This window comes from Chrysemys picta, chromosome 8 (assembly GCF_011386835.1).
Source record: "Chrysemys picta bellii isolate R12L10 chromosome 8, ASM1138683v2, whole genome shotgun sequence".
Classification (NCBI taxonomy): Eukaryota; Metazoa; Chordata; order Testudines; family Emydidae; genus Chrysemys; species Chrysemys picta.
The window spans coordinates 103,879,258-103,890,370 of record NC_088798.1 but is presented as its reverse complement, the minus strand read 5'-3'; the positions used below and the strand labels follow the sequence as shown (position 1 = coordinate 103,890,370).

At 48.6% G+C, this 11,113-nt stretch overlaps 1 protein-coding gene across 1 annotated transcript; it reads right to left on the bottom strand.

The window, feature by feature from the left end:
• Positions 1–849: 849 nt before the first annotated feature.
• On the bottom strand, positions 850–10,738 carry LOC101937461 (neuropeptide Y receptor type 2-like). The gene is made up of 2 exons (XM_005295898.4): positions 10,464–10,738; positions 850–2,471 (listed from the first exon to the last, which is right to left on the bottom strand). Exon 2 carries the CDS (start codon positions 2,422–2,424, stop codon positions 1,261–1,263), a length of 1,164 nt encoding a protein of 387 aa, XP_005295955.2. The 5' UTR covers positions 2,425–2,471; positions 10,464–10,738; the 3' UTR covers positions 850–1,260.
• Positions 10,739–11,113: the final 375 nt, after the last annotated feature.

The window sequence follows — 11,113 nt, the reverse complement described above, 5'->3', positions numbered from 1 at the left end:
GTTACTTTCCGCTCCGATGAACACTAACTTTAAATGACACAAATGACGAGCTGTTAAGATCACGGTGGCAATCAAGTCGCCTTTGATGGGAAAGCTAAAAATACACTTCTCCAGCTGACACAGCCTGAAAGAGGAAAATGTTGGGGTTGGTTTAAAAGAATACATCTTTTTGTGTACCACTTCCCTTAACGTAAGTACAGGGACATTGTCATGGTGAGTTGGTTAACATGTTATTTCTGCCTTCCAAACTAGAGCGTTAATATACAATCTAAATCTGACTCTAAACAGACTGTACCCTAATTACTCATTGTTTATAGGGCATTGTTTATAGAAAATGGGGTTATTGCTAAGGACCCTCCAATAGTGATTCTTACATTTCTCTCAATGATCAGTGGTTCTGGATGTTGGCGAATGAGGCCCACATCTCTGAGTCTGGATGAAAGCAATACTGTCAATAATCTTAACACAGCTTGCGTTGCCTAGTGTCCCCACACTGGGTCTCCCTAAATCCTTGCCTAAACTAAGCAGTCATGGAACAAACTGCAGATTACACTGCCGCCACTACTCAGCCTTTCTAGAAATAGTAGCTCCTGTTAGAGGTAATGCTGGACAAGTGACCTATCTGCAATGGCTGGAAATGTAAAATCATGGGACAGGCTTATGTGCTTCCTGGCTTTATCTTTCAGCTGCTCAATCCTGCTTGTCCAAGACTGATTCTGAGTTTAACAGTAGTAAGCAGAATCCTAAATGTTTCTATTTCTAGGATAAAGTAGGATTCTCCTTGTTTGGAATCATTGTCTAGGGAGGAAAGAATAAGGAAGAGGTTCAAATAAGAGCACGTACATACCAGATACAAGAATATATTTAATGGGCACCAGTCTCAATAGATTCCATATTGGTGATGGATCTTATTTCAATGAATGGAAGCTTTTTCACAACAAATAGCAGAAGAGAATCATCTCACTTTTTAAATGGAAATATCCTCTGTACAACACATGTTTCCATGCTTACGTACAAACAAAGTGCTCTCTGCACTTATGGACAAGTAAGCACAGAACTAAGAGGCCAGAATACTTAACCTGTTTCATAAGACAGAATGGACAGTTGATTGTTTTGATAGATACAGTAGGTGCTTCCATTTGGCTACGGTAGCTACAATATTTTGGCAACACAACATTTCTCTCTAAAAGGTATCAGTCCTGGGAGGAACTGTTCAGGGTCAACCAGTCTCTTCCCCTGTGGATAATGGGTTTCTCATCTCTATACCTCTGTCGGCAGCTGCCCATTGCCAGCGGAGTGCTTGATGCTCCCATTCAAAGTGGTGGCCTTGAAGGTGTAAGACCGGCGTCTAATTGAGCCGTCAGTGTAGATATTCTCAGGCTTGTTCTGGCAGCTGAAGAACGTGAGGAACCCGTTCCGGTAGTTCTTGTTCATCCACCCATAGAGCAGGGGGTTTACAAATGTGGAGCACATGGCCACCACATGGAAGACGGTGTAAAAGAGTTTGTACTCACGGAAGACGAGCACCAAATCCAGGTCGATGGCAAGCTGGAAGATGTGGAAGGGGAGCCAGCAAACTGCGAACACCACCACCACCATCACTAGCATTTTTGTTGTCTTCTTCCTCCTGCACTGGCTGTCACTGCTGGAGGTGGGGCTGATATGATTTTTCAGCTTGAACCAGATCCTGATGTAGGCATAGCAAATAATGGCAAGTGGAAGGATGTACTGCAGAAGAAGCATGGAAAGGCTATAAATGGTGGCATCTCTGTTATTTCCGGAAGGCCACTTTTCAGAACAGACGGCTATTTTGAGGTTGATGGATGGGATTTCCTCATGCCTGTACTCTCTGAAGATGGCCAGCGGGCCAGCCAGGACTGCACCAGTCAACCATGTAATGGCTATGATCATGAAACTGAGCCTCTTGGAGATCCTGCTGTTCAAGTGGAAAACAATGCATCTATACCTGTCCAGAGCTATCACAGTTAAGGTGAGGGTGGACACATGGACACTCAAAGCTTGGGCATAAGGGACCAGATGACAAAGAACAGCCCCAAACTTCCACTCATCCAGTAGCGTGTACACCAAGGTGAAAGGCAAACAGAGAGTGTCCACCATGAGGTCTGCCACGGCCAGGTTAGCGATGAAGAAGTTGGTTACAGTCCTCATGGTTTTATATTTCACTATCGTATAGATCACCAGGGAGTTGCCGATGAATCCCAGCAGAATTATTAAGGAATAAGCTGCGATCAATATGACCTGGACCCCAAGGATCTTGGTACTGTCCATCATGATGCTGCTGGAACCTTGGAGACCCTGGCTAGGAGTGACAGTGCCATTGGAGTGCCAGCCTAGTGGCAGCTTCTCATCCAGAACCGGCTCCTCCATCACCAGGGTGCTGTTGGTTTGCTTCAGCAGCCCCATGTCTGGTGTGTCCTTTCAGGAGAGGGGGGAGGTCTGTAACGTCACCTCTGGAAGAGTAAAAGTGAAATAGTAAAAGTGAGACCCTTTCAGACAGGAGAGCAGCTTCAAGCACCTCGATTCACAGTGGCGTATCCAGGTTGGTATTTCAAATGAAGCAGCAGCAGCGGTAACGTTCCTTGACTTTTCCCTATTCCCTGGTAAACTTGTGGTTTCCATACATAGTTACCACAGCCACTCAGAGGGATGTTAATCCCCATTAGACCTTATTTTAAACAGATGCTAAAATTCATACCAACCCACCAAGGAAAGGCCAGTGCCCATTCCATTTCCCAAATGAATTTTTCAGATTTTATTTATTTAAAAGTGAATGGTTTTTTTAACAAACAAACAATCCTTCCACTCGCCATGCTGATGCGACCAAGACAGAGCTCAGCTTCTGTGTGCCCTGCCTGTTGTGGTCTGCTGTGCTTTTCAAAATGGTTGCACTAGAGAGAGAACACCCCCCTTCTCCCACCCCAGCAAGGTGCACGAGCCCAAACATCTCGCATGAAAATGCCTCTGGCAGCATGGTGCATGATGACACAGGGCCAATCCAACTCCGTAAGCCAATGCTGAATTTTGTTGCGATCACAATAAGAGAATGTTGCCACTGCAGGGGTTTTATTCAGCACATACACAGCAGCATAAAATTCAACACTGCTATTAAATCCCCTTTCTCTGTCAGAACCCCCCACAGCTGAGAAGTGAATAGGGGTGAGCAGGGGTCACACTCTCCACCTGCTCAGACCCAAATGTGGGGCCAAGATCCAAGAATAATGCTTGAACAAAGTGCTGGTTAGGAAAACAGATCAATTGAGTGGCATAAATAAAATTGTCTGCAAATTTGCTGTTCAGCTTTTCTGTTCTGAATCATTTCCAGTTGAGCAAAAGGGTTTTAATGCCGCTCGACTGAGGGAAATGAAATGTGGGTCCAAAATCAAGAGTGCACCCTCAGAGGCAGGAGCAGCTGCATGGCATCTTATCGTCCTCCTTTCAAATGAATTGTTCGAAGTTTCACATTTGTTTCTACAGGAACCAGCGAACCATCTGCTTCTGGGCAGCTCAGCAGATCCTAACCTGACAGCCACAGTTGCAGGGTTCTCAGAAACAGTATGACCCGAGGAATGGATGACTCTGAGTTTTTATGTGAAATGTGCAGTGGTTTAAGCTAGTTCCTTAAACAAATGGAAGAAAATAATGGCCATCACAATGGTAAATGAGGCGGCGATTATGTTGTAATGGATAATAAATAGCTGGGTGTTCATTTAGAACTCCTCAGAACAAGGATCTTCGCTCCCCTTGGGAGCGGCTTCAGGAATCTGCTCTGATGGCTGCAAAGCTCTGTTGCTTGGGAAGCCCAGGGAAAGGAGAACAGCCTAATTTAGATGGGTCCCAGCTGCGCTCTCCCTTGCGCGCTGTGTGTTTTTATTGGCATTTACAACTTTGGCACCAGTGGCTCTACTGGCGATGCTGGTTTCTACGGCAGGGATGCTAGGATAAGTTCTCCTCTCAATGAAATCAGTGCAATCCCACTGCGGTGACAAGTTTAAGTGAGGCTGCGTTGGTCTGACCAAGAGGAGGTGATTCTCTGCCTTTATGTAGTATTTTCTCCATCTAAGCAAAGACGGTGCATTGACAGAGTAAATTCTACACAGCTACAAGTGAGGGAGAAAGGATGGTCCGGGGTGAGGACACGCCCTGGACAAATTACTTAGCCTCTCTGTGTTTCAGTTCCTTAGCTGTACAAAGAGAGATCAAAGCACCCTGCTTGGGCTCTCAAGAGGGTTGTGAGACTAAATACACTAAAGGCTGTGAGAGGCTCACATACTATGGTAATGGGGGCCATATCTAAGGTGGGAGAGATCAGGAGGAAGGGTAACCCTAGGCAGCAGGGGGGAAAGGTAACACCCACATTCAGCTGGAGGTGAGGCCGGGAGGAAGGTAATGAGGGTGAGAAGTCAGTGTTGAAGGTAACATGAGGCTGGGTGGGGTAATGGGAGGGTAACCCCACTTGGAACTAGTCGTGTCTACTAAATCTTCACCAACTAAACCAAAACCCACAGGTAGGTTTGTTGGCACGGTTCTCTTCTCCCTGCAGGACCCATTAACTACAATAGAGAAAACCCTCGGGCCACCTGCTCATCCCTGACAACTAAGAGAAGCTGGCTCCACCACGGAGGCTTCTGCTCTTGCACCGAATGGAGACATTAGCTGAGCAGGGAGACGTTGGGCCATAGAGAATGTATTGATCAGTGCACAAAGAAAATGCTGAGAGACACAGTTTGTTGCACAAGCCTCCATGGAAACAACGCTGCGGATCAATGGGCAGCATGCTGCAGTGGTGACCTAGCCCCACTGCTTCCCTGCAGCTCAGAAAGCCCCCTCCAGCCCTTCTCAGGTAACAGGTGCTGGGCTGAGCCAAAGTCAGACTGCAGTAGGGAAGAGCAAAGTTACAGTCCAAAGGCTGATGCAGAAAACAGAATGAATGATGGGCATTTTTCACTGCAGACTTTCTCAGCTTCCTCACTTCCTCTTGCCCCATATGTACTCATCTGACTAGCTATCTACCCACAGCCTTGGCATCATCCCTGGTCCCGAACCTTCCCTTTCTCTTTTTCCCACATCAGCTGCCAACTGGCTGCAGAGTTTCCTATTTAAAATCAAGCTATTTTCTTTAGTTGGAGACTGGCGATAAAAACAACCTGGGAGCAGCCAGAAACATAATAATCATTAGAGCTGTTTTGCCTCAACCATAAAAGGTCTTAATGGACTTCTGCTTTTCAAAGGGCAATAATTAAAAACCAATTAAGGAATTGTAGTTAAGAGGCAAAACCGCTCTAGACTCATAGACTCATGGACTTGAAGGCCAGAAGCGACCATAATGATCATCTAGTCTGACCTCCTGCACATCACAGGCCACAGAACCTCACCCAGCCACTCCTATAATAGATCCCTAACCTCTGGCTGAGTTCCTGAAGTTCTCAAATCGTGATTTAAAAACTGCAAGTTACGGAGAATCCCCCATTGACTCTAGTTCAAACCACCAACTGCCCCAGCCTGCAGAGGAAGGTGAAAAAAACCCGACCATTAGGCTATACCAAGGTCATTTGGGCTGCTTCTAGGTCAACAGCTCATGCACCGAGGTTCATCCCAATGAGAAATCAAACTGTGGAGTTACAGCCCCCTAAATGCGTATTGGGATGTGGGAGTTAGGGTAGCAAGCCGCCCACACCCTAGAGCCCCAGCAGAACTGCCAGGCTAAATGGAGAGATCTCAGGAGCTGGGAACTACTTTTGTGGGAATGAAGCGGTAGCAGTGCAGACAAGTGGGCTGGCAGAAGCAGAAATACTCCCATGATCTGTTCAGACCTCTACACTACCGTAAACAACTGGGAATGTGTTCAACGGCCTTGTGCCTCTGACAGGAGAATTATTTAGATCTGTTCCCCTGCTGAGATTAAACCTACCATCTCGGTCTCTTCAAAGGCAGAGTCATGCTGGGGAAGGTCTGTGGTCTGCAGGGAACAAGAGGTGACCTCAGGGGTAGAGATATACACCCAGCTGTCTGTGAGAGAAGTGTACCTTTCGACAGGAGAGGCACAGGTCAAGTCTCCTTGGTGGCCCAGGCCCTTGCTAAAGGTCTGAGCGCTGCCTGGTTTTCAGAGGTGCTGAGAACCCACAAATCCCACTGAAGTCACTGGGAACTGCTTGTGCTCAACCCCTTTGGGAAACGGACCACACTAGTGTCCTGTACATCACTGAGCACGTTGCTGGGGCTGAATAATAGTCCTGTATGTGGATGCTTCAGGGTTCATCCTCTGCTTCAGGGAAGACCTGCCACACTGAGTGTGGCAACTGCAGCCCAAAGGGGAGAGAGGCTACCCCCAGTAGGGAGAACTGGGATGTCGGATGTCTCCACTCCTGGGTGCTACAGTCTACCTCCTGCCCGTATGGGAATGTGGGAGGGTGATACTGTGCACCGTGCGGGCTTTCATGGCTGCACCCCAGTTCTCAAGGCAGGACAGGAGCAGGCTGAGGAGGCGATAGAAGCATTTCTGGGGGAAATACAGTTCTGTAGCTTCCAGTTATGCATAGAAACCCCAGCCCAGCATCCATTCAAAGGATCCATCAGGTCTGCAGCCACAGTCCATCCCAGCTGAGCAGTGCAATCTACTTTAGGTTCCTTTTCTCCCAGGGATTAGACCCAGAGTCCACTCCAGTAGGCAATGAAATCCAGTTCCAGAATATTCACATTCTAAATGACCTGCATTACCTGCCTGCCTGACCTCGCTAGCCAGGTCTGCTCACCTGGAAGAGTCATAGGTGACTCACAAATCGCACTCTCAGTGAGTGACTGGCCCCTTTAAGGGGAAATGGGGCCAGCCCCACCTGTGCGGTAATTAATTCCATCTCACCCAGACGGAGTGGGACTAATGGAGTCAGGTGTTAGAATGGCAAACACCCAAGCCTCACACTAAAAAGGCTTAAGAAAACGCAGTTGGGACCGACTGTGGAGGATGGCAGTTGAGCTGGGTTGTGGCTTGGGCTGAGATGCAGGAGCAGAGCTAACTCCTTGGTAGGTCTTTGGAGCAAGAGCGGAGTCTCCAGAGAATCTGGGCTGGGGTTCTGCAAGAGAAATAGGGAGCTGAAAGGGAGTTCAGGAAGATTGAGAGGCTCAAGCCTGGAGCGGGGTGAAATATGCTTCAATAGTGTTTAATTTCATTTGTAGTTTTGAGTTCTACTGAGGAGCTGGAGGAGGTGCCCTGGCACGTGCTACTCTGCAAAGGAAGTGTGAAATTCTGTCAAGTTCTGTTCGATTTGGAAGGACTGTGCAGCCAGCCCCGGGGAACCCAGGCAAAGGACTCTGAAGAGGCCGACTGGGAGAAGCCAGGTTGGAGCCTGACCAGTTACAGCAGGAGGACTTTCCTTGCCTTAGGAGGGGACTGAACTTTAAGTATGACCTGGCTGAGTAACCCAGAAGAACTCTACTGCAGAACCAGATTGGCCACCAAAAGGCAGTTCTGGAGTGGGAAGAATCCCTGCAATGCTGCGTCCTGACCTCCAATGGTGAGTGAGCCCCCATGACATGCACCCGTACAGCCCCCAGTACTAGCCACCTGGATGGTTTGACTCCGATCTATACGTTGTTTCACTGAGTGTCCAGGCTGTGAACATGATCCATACAGAGACAGGACAAGAGAAATGGCAGAGGGCATTTCCTGAAAAATGAGGTAGTTGGACAGATTTGGAGACAGAGAAGGAGAGTCTTTCCCTTTGGAGACAGAAAACAGAGCTGGTTAATTAAAAGCAGTGCATAGTGAGATTATGGTGGCTCCAGCCAGCAGTTTCTGAGCGTGAGGGGGGCAAAGGGAGCAGATGGGAGGGGGATAATGGCAAAGGCTACCCTTAGATCAAAGGCCCTCTGCAGTCACAAGCCCGTCACCATTAGGTTTAAAGTGGGAAAGGAAGGGACCTGGAGCCAGACTCTTCTCTCTGCTTCCAATTTTAGAGTAGCTGTTCTGATTAACATTGCACATGGTCTCTTTTTGCTACTGGCTTGGGGCATGAGGAATCAAAGGGCTACTAATAACTTTTGTATTTTCATGTACCCGGTCATGGTCCTATTGCTGCTGTGCCCTCTCTCCATAATGGCTCAGACCCAAACTGGCCCATCAGGTAAAAAAAAAAAGTGTTGAGTTAGGGCTTGGACTAGACCAGTGCCTGGAAAGGACTAGACCAACTCTCCCTTTGCCTACTTCAGACAGACTGTGTGAGGAGGGGCAGCGATGCTGGAGTCATTGCCTGAGGCGGGGACCCGGCAAGAGCTGGATCTATCCTTCCTCGTGCAACACCAGGGAGTCATTATGGACCGCACTACAGGGGGACTCTGGGTTCTGAGCCCCTCTCTGCCCTCCAGAAATTATGCAGCAATACCGTGCTAGGTTTCCGCTGTCCCTGGTTAGACCTAAGAATTGCCAGACCAGATCAGACACATGACCCATGTAGTCCAGATCCTGTTTCTGAGACTGGCCAGTAGCAGATGGCCTTCAGCGGAAGAGCTATGACACTTTTCTCTGGCTGAGGGTCTGCCCCAAAGTGTGTGTGTGTGAGAGAGAGAGAGAGACCCTCCCAACCTGCCCGAATTCCACTCTGCTCATCGCTCCTTGCAAAATATCATCTGATCCTGGAGAAGCACAAAGCCCCCATATTGTGTAGAACAGTGATAGGACTTCCTGGGGAGGAGAGAGATTGGGGGACAGAGAGGAAAATCAAGGGCAGTCAGGCAGCTGGAAATGGAATCAACACCCTGAAGCCACGGGAATCCAAGAGCACCATCCAGTGGCCACTTCCCCAGCACTCTGGCTCCTCCTGCTTAGAAACCCAGTGGGCCCACGTTTGAATCTTAATTGATTCTGAAAACTCTGGGGAATGTCACGCCAGCAAGGTGGTAGGATAATCCCTCGTCACTCCATGACTGAGCCCCTGGGTGGAGGAGAGATGATAAAACAAGGAAGGGACAACAGCACTAAAACAGCCCTAACAGATGTAGAGGTCAAGAGTTGGATGACCTAGCGCTGCTCAAGCGATGAAGCATAACTGAGGGGAAGAACCCCAGGGGCTCCTGTTTCCGTACTGGAACCTGCAGGTTCCTAGCATGATGCGTTCATACTTTCACAGTTACGGTGCTTCAAAGGAGCAGGTGAAGTTTCTGCAGGAAATGGTGCAAGGAAGTTAATTGGGGGAGCTCCCAGCTACTTGGCTCAGAAGAGGAGGAGCAATAGGTGGTGACAGCACTAGTTGTAAGGGACATTCATCTATACTTCAGCCCTAGTTCTCCCCCCACAGAAACCACTGGGGGGGATGTTGCAGGAGCACTGACTGTGGAAGAGCTCACAAGGTACTCTAGTCCCAGCAGAAGACCCAATAGGGAATGATGGAGGAGCACTGGCTGTGGAGAAGCTCACACATACTTCATTCCCAGCTGTTCCCAGCCCTGTGGAGAATGACAAAGGAGCTGGTATTCCCCTTACAGACATGAAAGCCTGTAGCAGAAGTGCCTCCAACATTGCCATGTGGCAGAGATTGGCTGGGCATGGGGAAGCAGATTCCTGACATGCTTTTCTCTGCACCAGCTGTGGGAGGCTGCAGGAGGTAAGAGAAGGGATATGCTGGTTGTGTGCCAGGATCCAGCTGTGGTTTGGGGAGTGTGCGACCTGATTCTGCTCCAGGAGTGAGATGCAACCACAGCAGATAATGGAGGAGGAGAAGAGAACCCCTGAAGAGAAAGTTGGAAGAGAGAAACTAGAATCCTATTTCCACCAAACCTGTAGCAGTAACTCAACTTATGGTTGGACACATTTGAGGAGCAGATGGCAAAGAGTCTACCCCAGACCCGGGAGCTGCAACCACTCTTAAAAACAATATGCAACAAGGGAGGAAAGATAGCAACCCCTGACTTTCATTCTACACCCAGCCTCGACGGCTTGCTCCTGGAGCAGAGCTACCGGTAGTGACAGCAGCATACCAAGAGCGTGTTCCTATGTAAATGACAATGGAAACCAGCATAAAGGAGGTTTCTATCAGAGGATGCAGGGAAAGATTTACAGGAGGGAGCAGAATTTCTCAGGTGGCAGCTTGTTATATCCACACCTGCCATTCTCTGCTCTGTAGGTTTGTGATTCGTTTCTGCAGATGCCCCCAGCCTCCCCTCTCCTATCCTCTCTTCCCTCAGAGCATCCTGCTCCCCCAAGCTCCCTGCTTCTGCTCAGGAACATTTCAAAACTCCTGTCAGTATTGCTGGCTGCACGCGTTTTCTTAATTCCATAGCTCAGTGCTGCCAGCACCTGAAATCAATCCCCGGGATGATGATGCTTAAACTCTGCCATGGACAAAACATACCAAATCTCCACTGTGCACCAAGAATGAGCCCTTCCCAACCCACCTTGCAAATGCAAGAGCATTCTCTGAATTCAGTAATGAAGGCACAGCAAAGCCACATACCTGGAGTTACTGTCTCATCGCTGTTTGGGATGGGGGTCCGTCCTTTCCTTTCCGCTTTCCCTCTCCGCGTGGATCAACCTATAGCAAGCAGGATTTCTAAAACTAACTCTTGGAAAACAAAAAAAATCATGTTGCTGACTGTGCTCCTGGAATGTGCTTCATCCCGGAGGAACAGTTTGACCTGCCAGCCTGCAGGCACTCAGAGCTTCCTCCAGGAGAGTGACTGACAATCCCTGCCACACAAAGCTGGATGCTCCGTTAGATACTGAATGAGAGAAAGAAGAGGGAGTGTGTGTGTTTTAACAAACAGGAAAGGAAAGGGGGAGGGAGCCTGCTGCTGCTGTTCATACATTGTGCAGCCACTGAGGGGCTTCTTGCAGTGGAGGAGAGAAGAAGAAGCTGAATTGTTCCATCACATCATCTTCTCATCCCAGGGAGAGGCAGTGTGGTCTAGTGGCTAGAACAGTGGCTGGGGAATGAGGCGACCAGGGTTCTGTTCCTGGCTTTGCTCCTGACTTTGGGCAAATCTCATTCCACTCGTTCTGTGCCTTTCTTGTCTTGCCTATATAGATTGTGAGCGCTTTGGGCCTGGAACTGTCTCTTCCTCTGTGTTTGTACAGTACCTAGCACAATCTATGTGCTTCAGTGGT

Coding starts and splice junctions, on each gene's coding strand:
- LOC101937461 (XM_005295898.4), bottom strand. CDS start 2,424: ATGGGGCTGCTGAAGCAAACCAACAGCACCCTGGTGATGGAGGAGCCG.